At 34.5% G+C, this 18396-nt stretch overlaps 3 protein-coding genes across 9 annotated transcripts; 2 read left to right on the forward strand and 1 right to left on the reverse strand.

Moving 5' to 3' along the window:
- LOC135266480 (uncharacterized) lies at positions 1-2317 on the forward strand. 2 transcript variants are annotated; one of them, XM_064357316.1, is made up of 6 exons: positions 1-218; positions 277-654; positions 707-839; positions 901-1092; positions 1146-1789; positions 1853-2317. In XM_064357316.1, exons 2-6 carry the CDS (start codon positions 315-317, stop codon positions 2284-2286), a joined length of 1743 nt encoding a protein of 580 aa, XP_064213386.1. In that variant the 5' UTR covers positions 1-218; positions 277-314; the 3' UTR covers positions 2287-2317. The 2 variants fall into 2 exon arrangements, 1 of the variants encoding a protein (XP_064213386.1); XR_010334542.1 differs by having other exon boundaries at positions 710-839; positions 1146-2317.
- LOC135266482 (uncharacterized) lies at positions 2310-4030 on the reverse strand. 6 transcript variants are annotated; one of them, XR_010334548.1, is made up of 5 exons: positions 3761-4030; positions 3515-3708; positions 3357-3464; positions 2755-3115; positions 2310-2690 (listed from the first exon to the last, which is right to left on the reverse strand). XR_010334548.1 is itself a non-coding variant. In XM_064357322.1 (5 exons), exons 3-5 carry the CDS (start codon positions 3569-3571, stop codon positions 2327-2329), a joined length of 1131 nt encoding a protein of 376 aa, XP_064213392.1. In that variant the 5' UTR covers positions 3572-3639; positions 3692-3708; positions 3761-4030; the 3' UTR covers positions 2310-2326. The 6 variants fall into 6 exon arrangements, 3 of the variants coding, with proteins under 3 accessions (XP_064213392.1, XP_064213391.1, XP_064213390.1); XR_010334547.1 differs by having other exon boundaries at positions 3177-3464; XR_010334546.1 differs by having other exon boundaries at positions 2755-3133; positions 3177-3464.
- Positions 4031-5659: 1629 nt separating this feature from the next.
- Cdk5alpha (Cdk5 activator-like protein) lies at positions 5660-17623 on the forward strand. The gene is made up of 2 exons (XM_970041.5): positions 5660-6463; positions 13683-17623. The coding sequence occupies exons 1-2, from the start codon at positions 5741-5743 to the stop codon at positions 14070-14072; spliced, it is 1113 nt and encodes a 370-aa protein (XP_975134.2). The 5' UTR covers positions 5660-5740; the 3' UTR covers positions 14073-17623.
- Positions 17624-18396: the final 773 nt, after the last annotated feature.

Consider the following 18396-nt stretch of genomic DNA (forward strand, 5'->3'; position numbering starts at 1 on the left):
TATAATACGCGCTATCAGTGTGACGTAGACATTTGAGGTAGGTCAGCACCTTAAAGCTAAACAATCGCCATTTTCAATGCTTTTCTTATGGGCATTTAAAAGTTTTTCGTATTTCTTTAATGCTAGAAGTGTAGGAACATTACTTTTACAGAGAAATGATAGCTATGAAAAATGCAATGTCGTTTCTTAAAGATTTTAGCAACTGAGCTAATATTTCTGTAAGTTGAACACATAAATCCTTTTCTAACCTAACTTTTTTCAAACTTCAAAATTCAGTTTTTCTTAATTTGGACATCATATTGATGTAAATTATTATGTGGCCTTTTAAAACTGAGGGAAAAATGGTTTGCCACACTAATGACATTGGATTTCTTCTGAATGACGAATTCATGGGGTGCAACCGGCGCAACCCCAATAAACGGGTTGTTTTCTGTCCCCCTCCCCCATCACGAGGGATGAATAGCAGGTATACGAGGGTAGAGGGTTCAGGCACATACATGGTTGAAAGTAGTACGGGTTGTGAGTTCTGTGCTTCTTTCGTGAGTGTCTTTTGTTATCGTGTTTTTTCCGATCGTTCTCCATATCTTCGTGTTCTTGAATTTTTAAAATTCTGTTTTTCCAAGACATTATCTCATTTTTGTGGTACATCATTAGGTATGATTTGTGAATAATATTTTGTTGCGATACTTTGATAGTTCATGTGTAGTAGGTTTTTACATCACAACTATGGGAATGTGTTGGGCTCCAGATTGCAAACACTATAGTACTCGCGATAAATGCCATTTTTTTAGTTTTCCTAAGTCGGGAAAAGAACGAGCACTATGGAAAAAATTGTTGAGGTAATTTTTAATAGATGTTTTGATATTAATTTTTAATTGCTTGTTTCATTGTTAAATGTAGAAGAGATGTAGAACCCGGACCAGGAGCCTACGTTTGCAGCTGCCATTTTCGGGATGGAAGAAAGGAAAATGGTCCTGAATTATTTTTGCACAATATCGCAAAAAGAGCCTATTTTCAAGTGGAATCTCCAGAAAAAAAAAAGATGAAAAAACAAGGACTCCCTTCTTGTTCTAGTTCCGCTGAATCATTAAGGTAAAAAGTGAATCCTAGTTTTAAATTGATTTACAATTTGATCATTTGAATAGTGTTGATATACCGGAAGAAACAGTACCATCGACAATGAATTTAGAGGAAGTGCCATCGACGTCTACAGCCGTAGTTGCAGCACCAGCAGATATAATTCAAGATGCTCCGTTAGAATCTATGGGTGTGCAAGCACCCTTGGTGTCACATGCGGCTCTTGAAGCAGAAATGTATTTTCTCAAAAAGGAAAATGCTGAACTTAAAGCAAAAATACAATATCTGACAGTACGATTTTGCTATGAAAATGTTCAAGGAAATGACAAACTCATTGTTTTATATACCGGTCTTCCCAATAGCCAGATTTTCGAAGCATTGTTTCACTTAATCGAAAAGTTGGACATAAAATATTACCACAAATGGACAGTCCAAAAGTTAACTAGAATTGACCAACTCTTTTTAACCCTAGTAAAATTACGACTCAATTTCCCTCAACTTGATTTGGCGCAACGCTTTGGGGTTGCCCAAAGCACAGTTTCTAATATTATTTTAACATTTGTCCATGTAATATATGAAATTTTATATAAACAGTTTATGACGACAATGCCTTCGCGCGAAAAAAATAAATCTTGCTTGCCAACATGTTTTAGCAATTTTACTAATTGTAGAGCAGTTCTAGATTGTACCGAAATTTTCACTGTGGTATCACGTAAGTCTATGTCAACACAGAAATTAACATATAGTACTTACAAACATCATAATACTTTCAAAGGGCTAATTGGAGTTGCACCCAATGGTGTCATCACATTTGTAAGTGATTTATACGTGGGATCAACTTCTGATCAAAAAGTTGTTTTAAATTGTGGAATAATCGACATGTTAAAAACTGGAGATATGATTTTAGCCGATAAGGGATTTTTGATCCAAAATATTCTGCCACCAGGGGTCACTTTGAATATTCCACCTTTTTTATCAAATGTCCAATTTACACCAGAGCAAGTTAAGTGTACCGAAAATATTGCACGTGCAAGAATACACGTCGAAAGGGCAATACGCCGATTAAAATGTTATCATATTTTAAATTTTTTGCCAGAGTCTTTGTGCCACTATGGAGATATTGTTTTTAAAGCGACTGCCGCTTTAACAAACCTCCAATTTCCATTAATTAAAGAGGTAGCAGAATTGTTTCAGGATTGTGATGATTAAAATAATGTAAAATAAAAACCATCTATTTATATACAGTTTATTATTGTGAAATAAAGGAAATATATTGGTCAAGATAAAATTCTTTTAAAATATTGATATTTTCTGACCACCCCGGATCTTTTTCAATTTGAAATATCTCTGTGCACTTTGGTGTCCACACGACAAAGTAGCAGATACTTCGACCAGTGATGTGCATTTGCCCCTGTACTTGGTGGTAATAATTGTGATTGCTGTTAAGATTAATGTCCTCATTTTCATCCCTCCAATAAAAATATTTTTTATCCTTCAGGGCTTCAGACAAACTGTCAGTGTCCCTATATTTATATGGGCATTTAATTTCGAGAATCCCATCTTCTTCCACTAATCCATCAGGACTTGCTCCCAAAAAGCCTGATTCTTCCAACCTACAAAAAAAAGTAATATTACATTATTCATCTAAGTTATACGTGTTAATTATTTTCGACCTACCAAAATCCCGTCTCTTGGACTTTAAGATTCGTCGCTTCTTCAAATTCTCTGAGCGCTGTCTTCTCGTGGGTCTTACCCCACTGCACAGCAGCAACCCTGTCAAGCGAATAGCCTTCCGCCAAATTTTTAAATAAAGAGGGTGGGAATCTTCGTCTACTGCAAGCAGATAGTACCATGCCAAACCTGCTGGCCGTTAAACGATGTTTCCTTGCTACATGCCAATTTTCGTTAACATGTTGGCCCCGAGTGCACGCCTCAACCAGTTTAATGCGTGCCTCATCTATTCTGCACTTCTCCAAAAGAAACTTTTGTTTGTCTATGGCCTGCACGTATTCTAAGCTTTGTAGAATTTCTTCGATATCTGCAATAATTTTTCTGGCTTCTTCACTTGCTTCTGGTCTTAGGAGCCAAGTGAAGCCCACCACATTCGTGACGCCTATTTCGGCACGGAACTGAATAATTTCGTCCTCAGTAGAGGACCTAGACAGTGCCGTATAGTTTGATAATTTCGGCTTGTAAACATCAGCTAACTTAATGACTTCTGTTTGTGGTGTTGTTTTTGATGGGGCACTCCACTGACACTCAATGTCAGTAGCACTTACATTATAATGAGCATAATATAATGCTGCAGCCATATGATGGCAAGCCACGTTGCCCCTTGGGCAGGTACAATGTGCCGTCTTAACCCCTTCTTCTAGGTCATATGAAATCTAAAACACACTTTGTAGAAGAAATGTCTAACAGTTAAATAAATACAAACCTCCACAGTATAATTTAGCTTTTTCATGCTCGGTAGAACTTCTGCAGAAATTCTCATCGGTTGTACTGTGCCATCAAACCTAAATTTGGTGACGTGACCGCTGGTAAAAGCATTTTCTCCCCGAACTAAAAAGCGATTACCGTCCCCAAAAAATTTCGCAATAAAGTGAAACTTAACAATGTGCTTTTCTGCCACTAAAATGCATAAATATAATAGTTTCTCAAAGTATAATTAAAGCTTACTCACTTTCTCACCGACAACGTGGTTCCCTGTATTCTTTTATAAAGTTCGTATTTTCACAAAAAGTCACTTCTAAATTAAATTAAAGTCTCTAGTGGCACAAATTACACCCGCTGCAGCTATTTGACACGTTATTAACGCACAAACACAACCAAAAAACCGAAAAACGTATTACACCACATGTAAAAGACTGGTTGTTTAGCTTTGAGCAACTGACCTACCGTAATAAGAGTGGGGAGGTGACGTCACGACTGATAGCGCGTATAATAATAATTGAATAAAATTGAACAATAATTAACAATGGTGAAGTGAAGTATATCTTGAACCTATTCATCTTAAACTGAAAGAAAAATTAATAGAAAATAAAAAAAATAATAAAATTATAAATAACATAGAAATGAATAGTATATTATTATACAAGTTTTATAAGACGTTCTATTGTGGCACGAATGGTTTTGGAGCATGACAAAGGAGTGCTCCAATAGAAAACCAGTTATAAAACGTGTGTAATATACTATATTTTTTACTTTCCATTTTGTTGTTTGTTTTTGTTTAGTTTAACTTATCAAAATCTGTTCAAACTGTTTCTTCTTAATTTTGTTAATTACTCGGAATTACAGTGGTGACTGATGACTGATGACACCCAGCCTAAAAATTTACTAAAAGAAGTTGCACAAATATTCAAAAGTTCTCTTTGTGACACTACTTTTGGTTTAAAAATAAACAATTTGTGAAACCAAAGTAGAAAAAATTCATTTTGAAATTCCTTGAAAACTGAAAAGAAAAATCACTGCTTGTCTGTAAAGAAACAAGAAATAAGAATGAATTCTTTAAGATTAAAAGTAAAAAAATAATTGCATAAAACAAGCTTATCAATTTTTACCATCCTAGCTCTTCAATTTTTTCTGACATATGATCGTGTTTTTTTTAAACCAAAAATGAAATGGCAGCAATTGTTTTGAATTTTTTGCAGACGATGTTTGTTTACACTGTCTTAAGCAAAGATTATAAATAATGTGACTCTAATTTATATATAAACGAAAGCACATGAATATTAGAAAGTTTTTTTAAGTTTCAAATTGAGATATTTTTATAAATGAAGCACTGAAGTTTAAGAGCGACATAACATTTTTAAAATAACAGATAACACATAATTAATAAATCTTAGATCTCTGTCATTTATCAATCCAAGGCATTTTGACTACCAATTTTCACATTTAAATTCTGATTTACTGAATTCTAGGTACGTTTATTTGGCAAGCAGAATAGCACTTTACATTTATCAGAATTTAATCATAAAGTTGTATTTGGAGACACTTTCAGGAAACGCAGTAGCTCTGAGTATATATTTTTGATGATTTTGGTTTAGGAATTGAACTCTGAACTCTGAGTTCAGATGCACAAAGTCTGAATGCGAGAAATATGAGCAAGTGAGTAAAGTTTTTCGGGTGATTATGAGCAAGTAAATAAAAAATGCTGGAAAACTTAAAATGTGGATATTTTCGTTGACGTTTTTTGAATAGAGTTTTTATTTTTTTACTAAGAACGCACACCTATATCACAGCAAAAGTTCTATGATGTCGCAAACAATATAAACTTCTCTCAACTGCGAGTAGTAACTAGTTATTAAAATTCCGAAGCCTTGCAAGCTGGAGCCGCAAATTTCCCAGTTCCATCAACTGATTAGTTCTTTAGAATTCGCCTGTAGATGCGAATCAGTTAATAAGAAATCAGTTCTGCACCCCGTGTCCATCCTTCGCCCCCTCTTCGAATCCTCTCGTCTGGGCGCCTCGTTGAAATGCCTTTGCACCGAGGGTGAGCGCGTAAAAAAGCCCCCCACCGTCGTACGCCCTATTGATTTCTTATGACATCATGGGGTTGCTAAGAGACGTAGCGCCGGCGCTCCGCCGCCACCGAGATCGACCCCTGGGCCATCATTGCAGTCCGGGCTGCCTCCAGCAGTGCAAATATGTGCTAAGCCTGAAAATGGGCACGGTGTTGAGTTTCTCGCCTCGCGAACGCCGCCCAGTGTACACCACCAGCTCCACGGGCGACTTCACCCTCAACAACTTCTCCTACGAGCAGCTGAACAACGCCAAGAACCGCGAGAACAAGAACACCACCAACTCCAACAACAACCTCAACATCAACAACAACGACAATGCCAGAATCATCTCCGAGAAGAACGCGCTCGAGAAGAACCTCAAGAAGCACTCCCTCTTCATCAACGCGCTGTCCTGGAAGCGCTTCTCCACCGCCAACAACAACAAGAAGAAGCTGGACAACAAGAACAAGAACGTCACCGCGTTCCGCCAGCCGCTAGTCGACAACATCCACACAGTCATCGACAAAAACAAGAACATACAAAAGCAAGGCTCCTACTATTCCAACTCCAAGAGCACCTCGGCTCTCGCCTTGGACATCGTCCGAGTGAATAACGCGAATAACAATGCAAACCACCACGCGAACTGCGACAAGTTGACCAACAAATCGTTACTGCTTAGAGAGAATTCGGTGAATAATCAGAACCAAGTGGTTCCCGTCGCCGCCCCCAAGAAGACTGTCATCCAAGCTTCCACTTCCGAACTGTTGAAATGTTTAGGGATGTATCTGCATACGAAATGCTATAAATTGAGGGATTTCCAGGCGGGAGATGCCGTCATGTGGCTCAGGACGGTCGACAGGAGTCTGCTCTTACAGGGATGGCAGGTGGGTACTTAATCGATAAGTTATCGCCCCCGAAAACAAAGCGCTTGAGGAATTTCCATGCTCAAAGCGTACTGGCGGAGGAATGCCGACGATTAAATCATATTTTGTGGCATTTAGAGCCCAGGGCTTGTTTGCAGCGTTTGGCATTTTGTGACCGTTAACATTTAGGAACGATATTATTTTTAGAACAATTATTATTTTTCAAAAGACATAAAGTGCGTGACAATGCGAAATGAATGGGTCTTTGAGCTTGAGTATGAAAGTTTGAAGCGTATAGACAGAAGCTTTCAGAGGCAAACACGCCAAACATTTCCACACAAAACGCTGTTTACGTTGTATTCAAGCTTGCTTATTGCTACAGCAAGGAGCAGAATTTGTGCTTATTGTCTCGAGTTAACAGACAAGTCTAAAAGTGTCTGATGTTTCTGCTTTTAGATTATTTTTTTTATTACCAGAATTTTTACACTTTTCATTGGTAATGCTTAAAAGAAAGCAATCGTAAACTTTTAGGGCCTACATTAGAAACTTTTAACTTATAATATAGCTAGAGGGTTACGATTTTACATACTGTCCAAATCGACCATTTTGAGTACAACCAAATTATTTTCAAAATGGTTGAATTTCTGGAACTACAAGAAATTGGCGTCAACTGTGAAATTTTAAATAGTGTCTGCCTATTTTTATTGCTTTTTTGAATTCGCTTTTCGAAAATGAGTAAAATGTACTCCAATTGTTTATACTTAATTGTCATAGTTTTTGACGTGTGTCATTTTTTTAACAAATTTTTATTTGCAGGATTTCATTTAAAATATCAGAGCATTAGAACTCTTTACAATAAGTGAATATTTTTTTTGTATTTGATTACCAAAAGTTCGAAGGATCTTCTCAAATCTTCAGCATTGTCAACTGTCAAATTCCAAAGCTACTATGATTTTTTGAAAATGATGGCTAAGAAGTAAATACAAAACAGATTTTTTAAATGGAATGACGTTTTTTTTTAATGGTAATCAAAAGAATATCAATTTTTATGCAGACATCTTCTATATCAATTTCTTTTTTTTTGAAATAATCGCAAAAACAGAATTTTAGCTCATGATTTTTATTTTTAAATAAGTAAACTCTCAAAAAATACCATAAATTGTGCTCTTAATTGAAAGAAATGTTCGATTTGTTCACCATTTTCATTCAAAAAGTTCAAAATTCGATGTCAGACTGACCGAGTTACTTAACATAATACACTAAGTTATAATAAACCATAATTAAATATTATTGTTTTATTGCTTTATCGATAATGATTCAGCTAAAAACTAAATAAAATATTGAAGTTTGACAATTGTTGACCATTTTGCAAGGTCTACTTAATTAACTATGAAAATTACGAAGTTAAATCCGTTTTTGTGATTTTTTTCAAAAACTGTCAGAGATAGGTATAGGACTTATTCATAAAAGTCACCATAAATATCGATGTTCTTTCGATTGCCGTTAAGAAATTAGAGTCGTTTTATTAGAAAATACTGAGTTATAACAATTTATTGATGATCATTTTGAAAAAATCGTAGTAGCCATGAATTTTGAGAGTTGACAATTTTGAAAATTCTAGAAGACTCTTCGAATCTTCGGTTATCGAATGCAAAAAAATATTCACTTATCACAAAGAATTCAAGGGCTGTGACATCTTAGATAAACTCTTGCAAATGAAAATTTTACAAAAAAATTGACATATGTCAAAAACTATGACAGATAAGTACCAACAACTTGGGCAAATTTTATTCAGCTTGAGAAGGCGAATTCAAATATGCAATAAAAATGTGTAGTTACTATTTGAAATTTTTAACTTGGCGTCAATTTTTTGTAGTTCCGGAAGCTCAGCTATTTTGAAAATAATTTAACGGAACTCAGAATGGTCGATTTGGATCGTATACATACTTACTTAAACTCACATCGTGCTTATTTTTAAGCATTCTTCTTTTATTTTTTAATGTAGCGCCAAACAGATAACTTATCCGATTTTATTTATATGTACCTAGCAGATGTTCGTCATTTTATTCTAAATTTATTCTTGTAATATCCGGTTTGTTGACACAAGAAGAGCAATCGATCGGCGACCGAAAAAAGCACAACTTTTTCTAAGTCTGTGGGGTGAAATTTTCGTAATGTTTTCAACATAAATGGAGAATTAATTCAAAGCTTGGACGCTGACTGTTTTTAATTTGTAATTCCCGGTTTGCTGCGCTTGGAAACCCAACACTAATAAATCACATTAAAAAGGTTTGTGACATTTTGCTACAAATATTTTCACGTATTTATTAAATCATGACTTTAAATTTAATCTTGCTGACGTGTTAAATTTGCGCAAATTAAACCCAATTTTTGTTTTCTTTGATTGGCTGTAATCTTAATTCCATTAATTGTCCCAATTACAGTCGAGCAAACAAACGTTTCTAATCGATTTTGATTCAATTAGGTGAGTAGTAAACTGGTCGCGTTTACACCAGCACGCGAGGTTTAAATCGGTTTTAGATTTGTAGCGAAAATCTGGTTGAAAAAAGCAGCACGTGTTTGCATTTCCTTGCTTATGAAAATTTCAGCGAGTTTAAATATGCAAGAGGGTGGCTTGGATACTTTTACCCTTTAGGCTACGACGACTCCCTAGACACTTTCCCCTAAAATAAAGACCCTTAGTTTAATTTTGAAAAATTTGATGAATAGCGAAAAATGGTGGAGGCGCCGGGTCAACTCGTGATCATAACGAGAAAAGTTTAATTATTGCCGACAAATTTTTGCAAATGCAAATTTAAATTAAGGCAATGCCACACTTGCCGTTTCTTCGTCTTGAAATCAATCACTAAATTTTTGAAAGCATTCTTGTATCAAGTCGTGAAAGGTTTGTTTATCAGCGTCGTAAAACTTGATTCGTGGTGTTTACGAGGGTGCGCGTCACAAATCGATAAAAATAAAATTGGCTGAATGCCTAATAATGAAGCAGTAATGTAATCAAATGTGGAATTTTGCGTCACTGCTGACGAAAGGTCAACAGTCAACAAGAAAAATGTTGCGATTTTAGGCCAACTTTTATTAGCTAGCCAAAGTGTTTTAATTCAAGTGCGTTTCTCTTTTATTGGATTTTTATTTTATCAGTTTGAATATAGTAGTATAAAAGAAACTTTGTATTTTAAATGAGTAAATATTAATAGACAAGCTTATTGATTTTATTCTCTTATTCTCATTGTTTTGTAATTGAAAACTGAATTGCAAAATGTTGAAACAGAAATAACAGCACCAGTGTTGTAAGCAATAACACCGTTAAATTTAAAATTAGGAAAAAGATATTAGGTGATTAAACAATTCAAGAAAGTTTAGCTTATTATACATGCAAAACTTAATGATTATGAAATAAATAAATAAAAAGAAGACTAGTAATTTTCAGATAATTACAGCTTTATATTTCCAGTATTTTGCTTTTGGTCTAAAAATATGAAATAATTGTTTTCAACGCTGCAGCTAATGAGATACTTACCCAACAAGCTCTTGTCTCAAAAGAAATGACGGATTGTAAAATCAATGTTAAAAAAATGAGAAAATTCATGAGTTAATTTATGACTTGTGACGGAATTTTATCAAAAACATTTATTTATTATTATTATTATTATTATTATTATTATTATTATTATTTATTTATTTATTTATTCATTCTCTTGATAAGCACACATTTATATTTTTTTATTTTCTTTATTTTCTACAGGGTGCTCAAAAAATGGCGCACCAACTCAATGGAGTGTGGTAAAGAATTGCTTACATATAAAGGTAAAAATAGTAACAAAATTCTTTGCGTTAAAGTTATTGATAAACAAGGAATTTTAAATAAATGATATGTGGCAACATTGTCTAACAGTCGTGATCGCAATAAAATTTGATCAACAACAAAAATAAATTATTTTTGAAACGGTTTCCTAGGAAATAACTCCCAGCGTTGGCACATCTACAAACTGTGATTTTTTTGATGACTTTTAATTAATTTAATTAATTTAATTTTTTAAATTAAAAAAACTGCTAAAGTCTTATGGGAAATTTGAAAATAGTTATTCATCGTTGTGTTAGGGAACGATTACTTAGTGTGAAACATAGAAACATTAAAAAATAATGAAAACTGAAGAAGTTAACAAAATAAGTTTGTAGCTCCAGATTTTTTTAAATATGACTTTAGGAATTTTTTCAAGATTTTTCCCGTGATCTACACATGCTTCTCAACAACGTACCACTGAGTTGGTGCGCCATTTTTTGAGCACTCTGTATATAAAGTATAGCTAGTACGAGCCGTAACAAATAAATGTTTGGACAAATACATTTGTGTAAAGAAAATGCACGTCAAGGTAATGAATGTGTATTTAAAAAACAAGTATATTTCAAAGAAATACGTTTGTTTTGTAACTTAAGACCTATTTTAAAGCACTTATATTTAACATAAAATTAGAAAAAAAAACAGGAATAATGTCTGACTACTAATTGTTTGAACAAAAAAAACCTTGTAGTAATTTGTGACAAATATGTTTTATTTTATTTTTTAAATCATTCAATGATTACTAAGGAATATTTCTGAGACAACTTTTCATTTTTGCCAAAAAAAGCACAATGATATTTAAATCTGGGCTATTTGCTGGCCAAGACAATGTAAAAATTACCGTTTTTTTATTTCAAAAGTTTTGCTGTGTAACAAGAAATATATTTTTTATAAAATAATAATTGAGATACAACTTTTCAGAGGATGGTAATAAATGTTTTTGCAAAATATATTTGATACTGTTTAGTGTCTCATCTATGGACTCAAATTGCTCCAGACCCATGTTTCCCATACCATATTTGTTCCTTGCCAAATTTAACCAAATTTTGAAACAGTCTTTATGCAAAAAAATTTGCTAGTTTTTATTACTTTTTTTTGAAAATCACAGAACCTACTACACAAACACAAAATTGAGATTCATCAGTAAATATAACTTTTATAGTAATTTTATGTCTACTATCAGTTACTTTCGACCTACATAGTTCTCAGCTTTTTTTAAGCACACTTTGTTATTTACTTATAAAAGCCAAGAGCTTTTTTATTGATCTGCGACAACATTCTTAAGAACAATAATTGAAATACGATCCTGCAATCCATAGAGCAGTGATTTTTCTTAATGTGCTTCTGTGGCAACTTTTACAAATTTCTGCCAAGTCTCGTTGAAGCTTTCGTGTCACAACTCGTAAAGAATTGTCCATACCCAGTTTTTTGCCAACTAGAACATCTTGTAGAAAACCCCAGAAGAATTATTTTACCTTGGTAGGAATTGCCATCCCTTTTGCTATTGTTTTAATAAATTAAAATGGAATAAATGTTTTGGCATTCTATCAAACTGATGGTCAAACCATGTTAAATACAAAACCCGTCAGTCAAAGCCTACTATTTTGGTATTAAATTTGTTAGCGTCTATACATTTATTAGTTGTCAAGCCAAATGGTTAAATTTCATCATTTACATTTTTTTACGATAACTGATTGAAAATCAGGCAAAAAATTACAAAAAAACGCCTAAGTAGGGTGTTTCACACAACTTTCCTAGGCCTGCGCCAAATGCACGCACCCAAATATACAAAAGTCACAAAACACTAGATACAAAAAAATCACATTTAATTATTTAACCCCAGTAGTGGTCAAACTAATCACTAATCAGAAATAGTTATCGTGTGTCCTATCAAGAGACGGAATGCAAATGATTCTAATCTATCTATTTCAATCACTAACCACTTAAATTATTTTTTATATTTTTTTGAAGGGGTGAACAAACTAGAAAAAGTTTTTCAATTTTTCAATAATCGAGTTCGTAAATTACGTAAAACACCCTGTACATAAGTTTAAATTCATGCAAATGAATAAAGTCTATTTGGAATAAAACCAATTTTTTTATTAAATAAAACAAGATTTCGTCCAAATATTCTGTTGTAAGGGCTCATACTTTTCACGTGGATAAGTTATAATAAACCATAATTAAATATTATTGTTTTATTACTTTATCAATAATGATTCAGCTAAAAACTAAATAAAACATTGAAATTTGACAATTGTTGACCATTTTGCAAGGTCTACTTGATTAATATGAAAATTACGAAGTAAAATTCGTTTCTTGTGATTTTTTTCAAAAACTGTAAGAGATAGGTATGGGACGTATTGATAAAAGTCACCATAAATATCATATTCTTTTGATTGGCTTTAAGAAATTAGAGTCGTGTTATTTGAAAAAAACTGAGTTATAACAATTTATTGATAACCATTTTGAAAAAATCATAGTAGCCATGAATTTTGACAGTTGACAATTTTGAAAATTCTAGAAGACTCTTCGAATGCAAAAAAATATTCACTTATCACAAAGGATTCAAGGGCTGTGACATCTTAGATAAACTCTTGCAAATGAAAATTTTACCAAAAAAATTGACATGTCAAAAACTATGACAGATAAGATAAGTTACCAACAACTTGGGTAAATTTTACTCAGCTTGATAACCATTTTGAAAAAATCATAGTAGCTATGAATTTTGACAGTTGAATAAAGTCTATTTGGAATAAAACCAATTTTTTTTATTAAATAAAACAAGATTTCGTCCAAATATTCTGTTGTAAGGGCTCGTACTTTTCACGTGGATAAGTGATTAATAATTTATCGACTGAGTTCGATCTTTCGATTTATCAATCAATTCACTTTCCCTCCCGTTCAGCTTTTTCTCAATTTTTATGCATTCAATCCGCCCTTTTTCTCATTTGAAATAAACCTCAATTATTCCCGTCCTTGCGAACTCCCGCTCATTTGTCCATTTTCCGTCCCACTGCTCCAACTTTGAAGCTCCTCTGCCACTTCCTGTACCTGATTACCACCAATTTAAAAAAACCCGTAGGAAAAACCGCCTTTTGACATTAGTATTGAAGGTCTGTAAAGTCATTAGTGTATAATAAAAGCGCTGAAACTACCCCTCGCGTGTGGACTCGCCGACGCAGTCCACCAGCCAGGACAGCGTTATCCTTGCAGGCTGACCAAGTTCACGACTAAATTGGGCCAGCAGGCGCTATATACAGATCGATCCCGATACCCGGCGCCGTCTGAGGCTTGATAAATTTTAATTCGGGGGAGGATTTGCTATTTTTGCGGGAACAATAGGTGTCAGGCGGGAATAACACGGTTGGTTTATTGCAGGACGTGGCCTTCATCAACCCTGCCAACGTGGTGTTCGTGTACATGCTGGTGCGCGACCTCGTCGAGGAGGAGATCGACTGCGAGCAGGACCTGCAGGCCGTCGTGCTGACCTGCCTCTACCTCTCCTACTCGTACATGGGCAACGAGATCTCGTACCCGCTGAAGCCGTTCCTGGTGGAGGACTCCAAGGAGAGGTTCTGGGACCGCTGTTTAGACATAGTGAATAGACTGTCGGCGAACATGCTGCGGATCAACGCAGAGCCGGGCTACTTCACCGAGATCTTCACCGAGCTGAAGGCCTGCGGGGTCGGCAGCGGGAATAACATGGCGACGATGGCCTGCCAGACGGTGCCGGTGGTCCCCTGCAGTGCCGGCACCATGGCGGCTTGACGCAAAGAGGTCACGGTAGTTAAATTGACTCTGGCTGAGATGCCCACCGTTCCATGTGAAGTTTAACCATCACCGACACTCTTCTTGTGATGGCGAGCCAGTAGTACTTTGTATGACGGAAAATGTGTTCATGTTTATATTTTCGGGGGAGAGGCGGGTAGGGTGGAAAAGCAGGAGCGCTCAATTCAGTCAATTGAGGCCAAGGAACCGTTTTCATTTGCTTTCACCAGAACAAAAAACAGTGGCTGATCACTGATTTTTTAGTTAAGGGATAATTACAAATGAACTCGTTTAAGACCAAGGTGGGAAAACCTATTTCAGATCTGACTGCGTTTTTCTTCAGCGGTTCTGTAAGGGACCAGAGAAATTTTTTGAACTAAATCGTTCATCCAAAGAGAGGTTTTTTGAATTTCAATTTTTTACAAAACAGCATTAGGGCCGATTTTGTAAGTATAAATAACTTAATGAAGAAACTGAAACGTTCGGTAATTTATTGCATTTTATAAAAAAAATTGCATCGGCTTATTAACTAACGGACCATTAGATAATAAAATTATGTTTTTTTGATACCACCTCACTTTCTGTCAAACGCTGTTATCTTTGTCAAGGTGTGTGTGTAAAATTGTATTTAAAAAGATTAGTGTATTGATAACGAAGGGCAACAGAAAAGCAGAAAAAGAATTCGTGAAAGTAATTTTTTTAAAAAGAAAGAACTTTTGTTGCTTGAAGAAATATCTTATCGAGTGTAAGATGATTAGATGACTGATGATGAAATTATTTCATTTGAAAAGGTACAACAGGGTAAAATTCAATATACAGGATACGGAGAACTATACGTTAGGAGACGAAACGAAATACGAAATCGCGGGGTTTTCTGAACCCAAAAATAGTACGGCAGAGTAAAAACAATTCAATAATTACTTGGACAAAATGCAGAAACGTCTTTTAACAGACTGAAAAAACTGACGACTAAAAGTTTCATGAGAAACATGAGAAAAATATTACTTAAAAAAATTTCGTCCCGTATTTTTCAAAACGCTGCGCATACGGTTAAACATACAAGAAAAATGTTAAGAAGACAGTTGTAGAGAATTAAATTTCCTTTAAAAAAGTCAGCGAGACCATATTCGTATTTTCAACCATTTGGGCCCCAAAGTCGTTTAAAGGCGCTCAAGCGTCATTTTACCGGTGGTTGAGTAACGAAAAGCTAATTTATACCTAAACCGTTGAAGATAGAAATATAGTGTCGCGGACTTTTTTATAGGAAATTTAATTCTCTACAACTTTTTTCCTTACACTTTTTTTCTATCTTCAACCGTATTCCCAGCGTTTTGGTAAATATGCGACGGTGCGCAAAAATTATCAATTTGCGCTCCACTTTATATTTCTGCGAACGCTGCGAATACGGTTAAAGATACAAAAAAAGTGTAAGGAAGAAAGTTGTAGAGAATTAAATTTCCTTTAAAAAAGTCTGCAAGGCCAGATTCTTATCTTAACCATTTGGGCCCCAAAGTCGTTTAAAGAAGCGCAAGCGTCATTTTACCGGTGGTCGAGTAACGAAAAGCTAATTTATACCTAAACCGTTGAAGATAGAAATATGGTATCGCGGACTTTTTTATAGGAAATTTAATTCTTTACAATTTTGTTTCTTACACTTTTTTTCTATCTTCAACCGTATTCCCAGCGTTTTGGTAAATATGCGACGGTGCGCAAAAAATTATCAATTTGCGCTCCACTTTATATTTCTGCGAACGCTGAGAATACGGTTAAAGATACAAAAAAAGTGTAAGGAAGAAAGTTGTAGAGAATTAAATTTTCTCCAAAAAAGTTTGCGACACCATTTTTGTATCTTTAACGGTTTAAGTACAAATTGACTTTCCAATACCAACATTTTTTTTAAATTCATTCCTTTATAAACTCGGACGGTAATAGCGCTCTCTGACGACATTAACGGAACTATCGAGGACGGGAACGTTTTATTTACACGTCCTTTCATATCCTAACCTTTAGGTATCCGTAAATACAAATACATTTTTCAGAATGAGAATTTACAAAAATTACTGACCCCATTTATTTTAATAAATTCATAACAGAGAAATTTGGAGCAAATGCGACAATTTAAAAAACAAAGCCAGAAAAATATCAACGGAATACTGCAAATGCAGCTACTTAAAAAAAAAAACAGAAAAAATGGAGATTATAGAGGCAAAACTAAAAAAATTAAGCTGAAGCAAAGTGTGATCTCATAGAAAAAAACGCGGGATATTGAGAACATAAAAAATTAAGCTTCTTGAATTGAAAATAAAAATTAAAAGTAGCAAAGTAATTGAAAATTGTCAAACATTAGCATTGGCGTTTTCTTCAAAAAAATCATCGTTCTCTAAATTATTATCCTTTTCATTAACTTTATAGTTTATGTTTTCTTGCACGTTCATGTTGATTTGACAATTTTTGAGAAAATTAATTAAACTCAAATAAAGCCAAAAATTTGTTTATGAAATCGGCCCTTAGGCTGAGACATCGCCAAGAGTTCGAGGCAGTAGAAGCACAATCGTGTCTATGTAGTAGGTTTTGGAGCTTTGAAAACTTGAGAGACTTGCTGAGCTTTAGATTTGAACTAAAATTTTGTTTTTCTGTGGAAGAGCTCAACAGCCTGGTGATTGTAACATTGTGCCCTTCTGTTTTTCCACGCGCCAATTGATTTCACGAGGTTAGTCTAAGAGAGTTAGTTTAATCTGAGTTTGCGTGTCGATGAGAATGTAAATTTATGTGTTTCATGCGTCCATTTCATGTTTGGTTCTAGTATCGATCACCAAAGTTGCGTTTTGTAAATAATTGTTGTTGTGGAAAGTCACTTTTACTTGATTGGTTGACCCTTTCGTGCACGCCATTCGGTTAATTGGAGCTTTTTCGTCCCGGGATCGACTTTTGTACAGCCTTTGGGGTCCAGTATTTCCCCGAACTTATGATTTCTTACTGTTAAATAGGTATAAACCGGTCGGGAGCGTGCAATGTGTAAAATAGACTCACTGAAGGTGAATTCCTTTGAAATTTGCCATAATCTAGTAAATAAGTCTTAGAGAAATCGAAACGTATCTTAACCGTTGTTGTTACAATGTAACAATTGTAGAGATTTCAAGAGGTGCGTTCGGGTATACCGCAATTTATTAATATCCGATGATAAACGTAATTTACAAATTTTTCTTACATGAAACTTAGGGAGAATGTTACGTTGGGCCGCGCGTTATTCAGTTGTTACATGAAGCAATGTTTTCGGTTCTTGCTTGTATTTGTTGGAAAATCGATGTTAATTTGTATTTTTGAAAACTATTTTTCTAATGGTCTTTCGCGATACACCTGCGGCCGTTCAAGCGGCGACGACACGTGATATTTTACGAGAAATTTCTGAAATTTGTTCGATAAGACTCGACTAAGATATTAATGAAATTTGTTTTTGTATGGAAATTCATTAGGTATGATGTGAGTGATGATTCTATTGTCAAGTGACGTTGAGGGGTTATCGTTGGATAAATAAATGTAGGAAATATTCAGACGCTTTTTTACCCCACTTTTATCCCAAACCCCAAACACATTCTCCTTTATCGCTCCCACTTATCACCAAACTCTTGCATTATGTATTTGGCATTGGCTTCTTCTCGAAACAACGGTGGCAAAAAATTCAGTTTTATTTTCCAGCTTGTGTTACACATTTTTTGCACGCGATTCATTGTTGTTATTCAAATTTTGAAGGAGTGGTAAATACAAAATGTGTTTACTTCGTGTAAACACACTCACATGGGGCTAATAAGTTATTAGCACTTAAATTAATTGAACAATATTTAATCTTGTAAACGTCGACTCACACAGCGTCCACAGCCTCAAGATTTGTAATTTATTGTAGTATTTTTTCGTTTTAATTTCCGGTTGAGCTCGTTTTTGGGTTATTCGGCTATAAATAGCCAAAGTGAATTTTCTATCAAAACACCCTCTTTAATCGGTAATTTATAGGCTTTCTGGTAAACAGCAAGTTAGTATCTAGGACACCAACTTAGCGTAACTCTAATTCCTGGACGCAGATTTTTATCAATAAACAGGTGTTGTAAATCTAGCTTTATTAGGAAAAAACAAGTTTAAAAACGTCTAACAACATTCAGAGAAAGATGAGAACAATACAACAATGTTCCAAAAAAAAGTGACGAAATCAAGGCATTTATTTACCTAAATGTGGCACAGAGGTAGATTAAAATTTATGATGATAAAATGGAAAGCAAATAATACATAATTACATTTTTTAACATTTTATTTTATATTTTATATTTATTAC

The sequence above is a fragment of the Tribolium castaneum genome, chromosome 6 (assembly GCF_031307605.1).
Source record: "Tribolium castaneum strain GA2 chromosome 6, icTriCast1.1, whole genome shotgun sequence".
Taxonomy (NCBI): Eukaryota; Metazoa; Arthropoda; class Insecta; order Coleoptera; family Tenebrionidae; genus Tribolium; species Tribolium castaneum.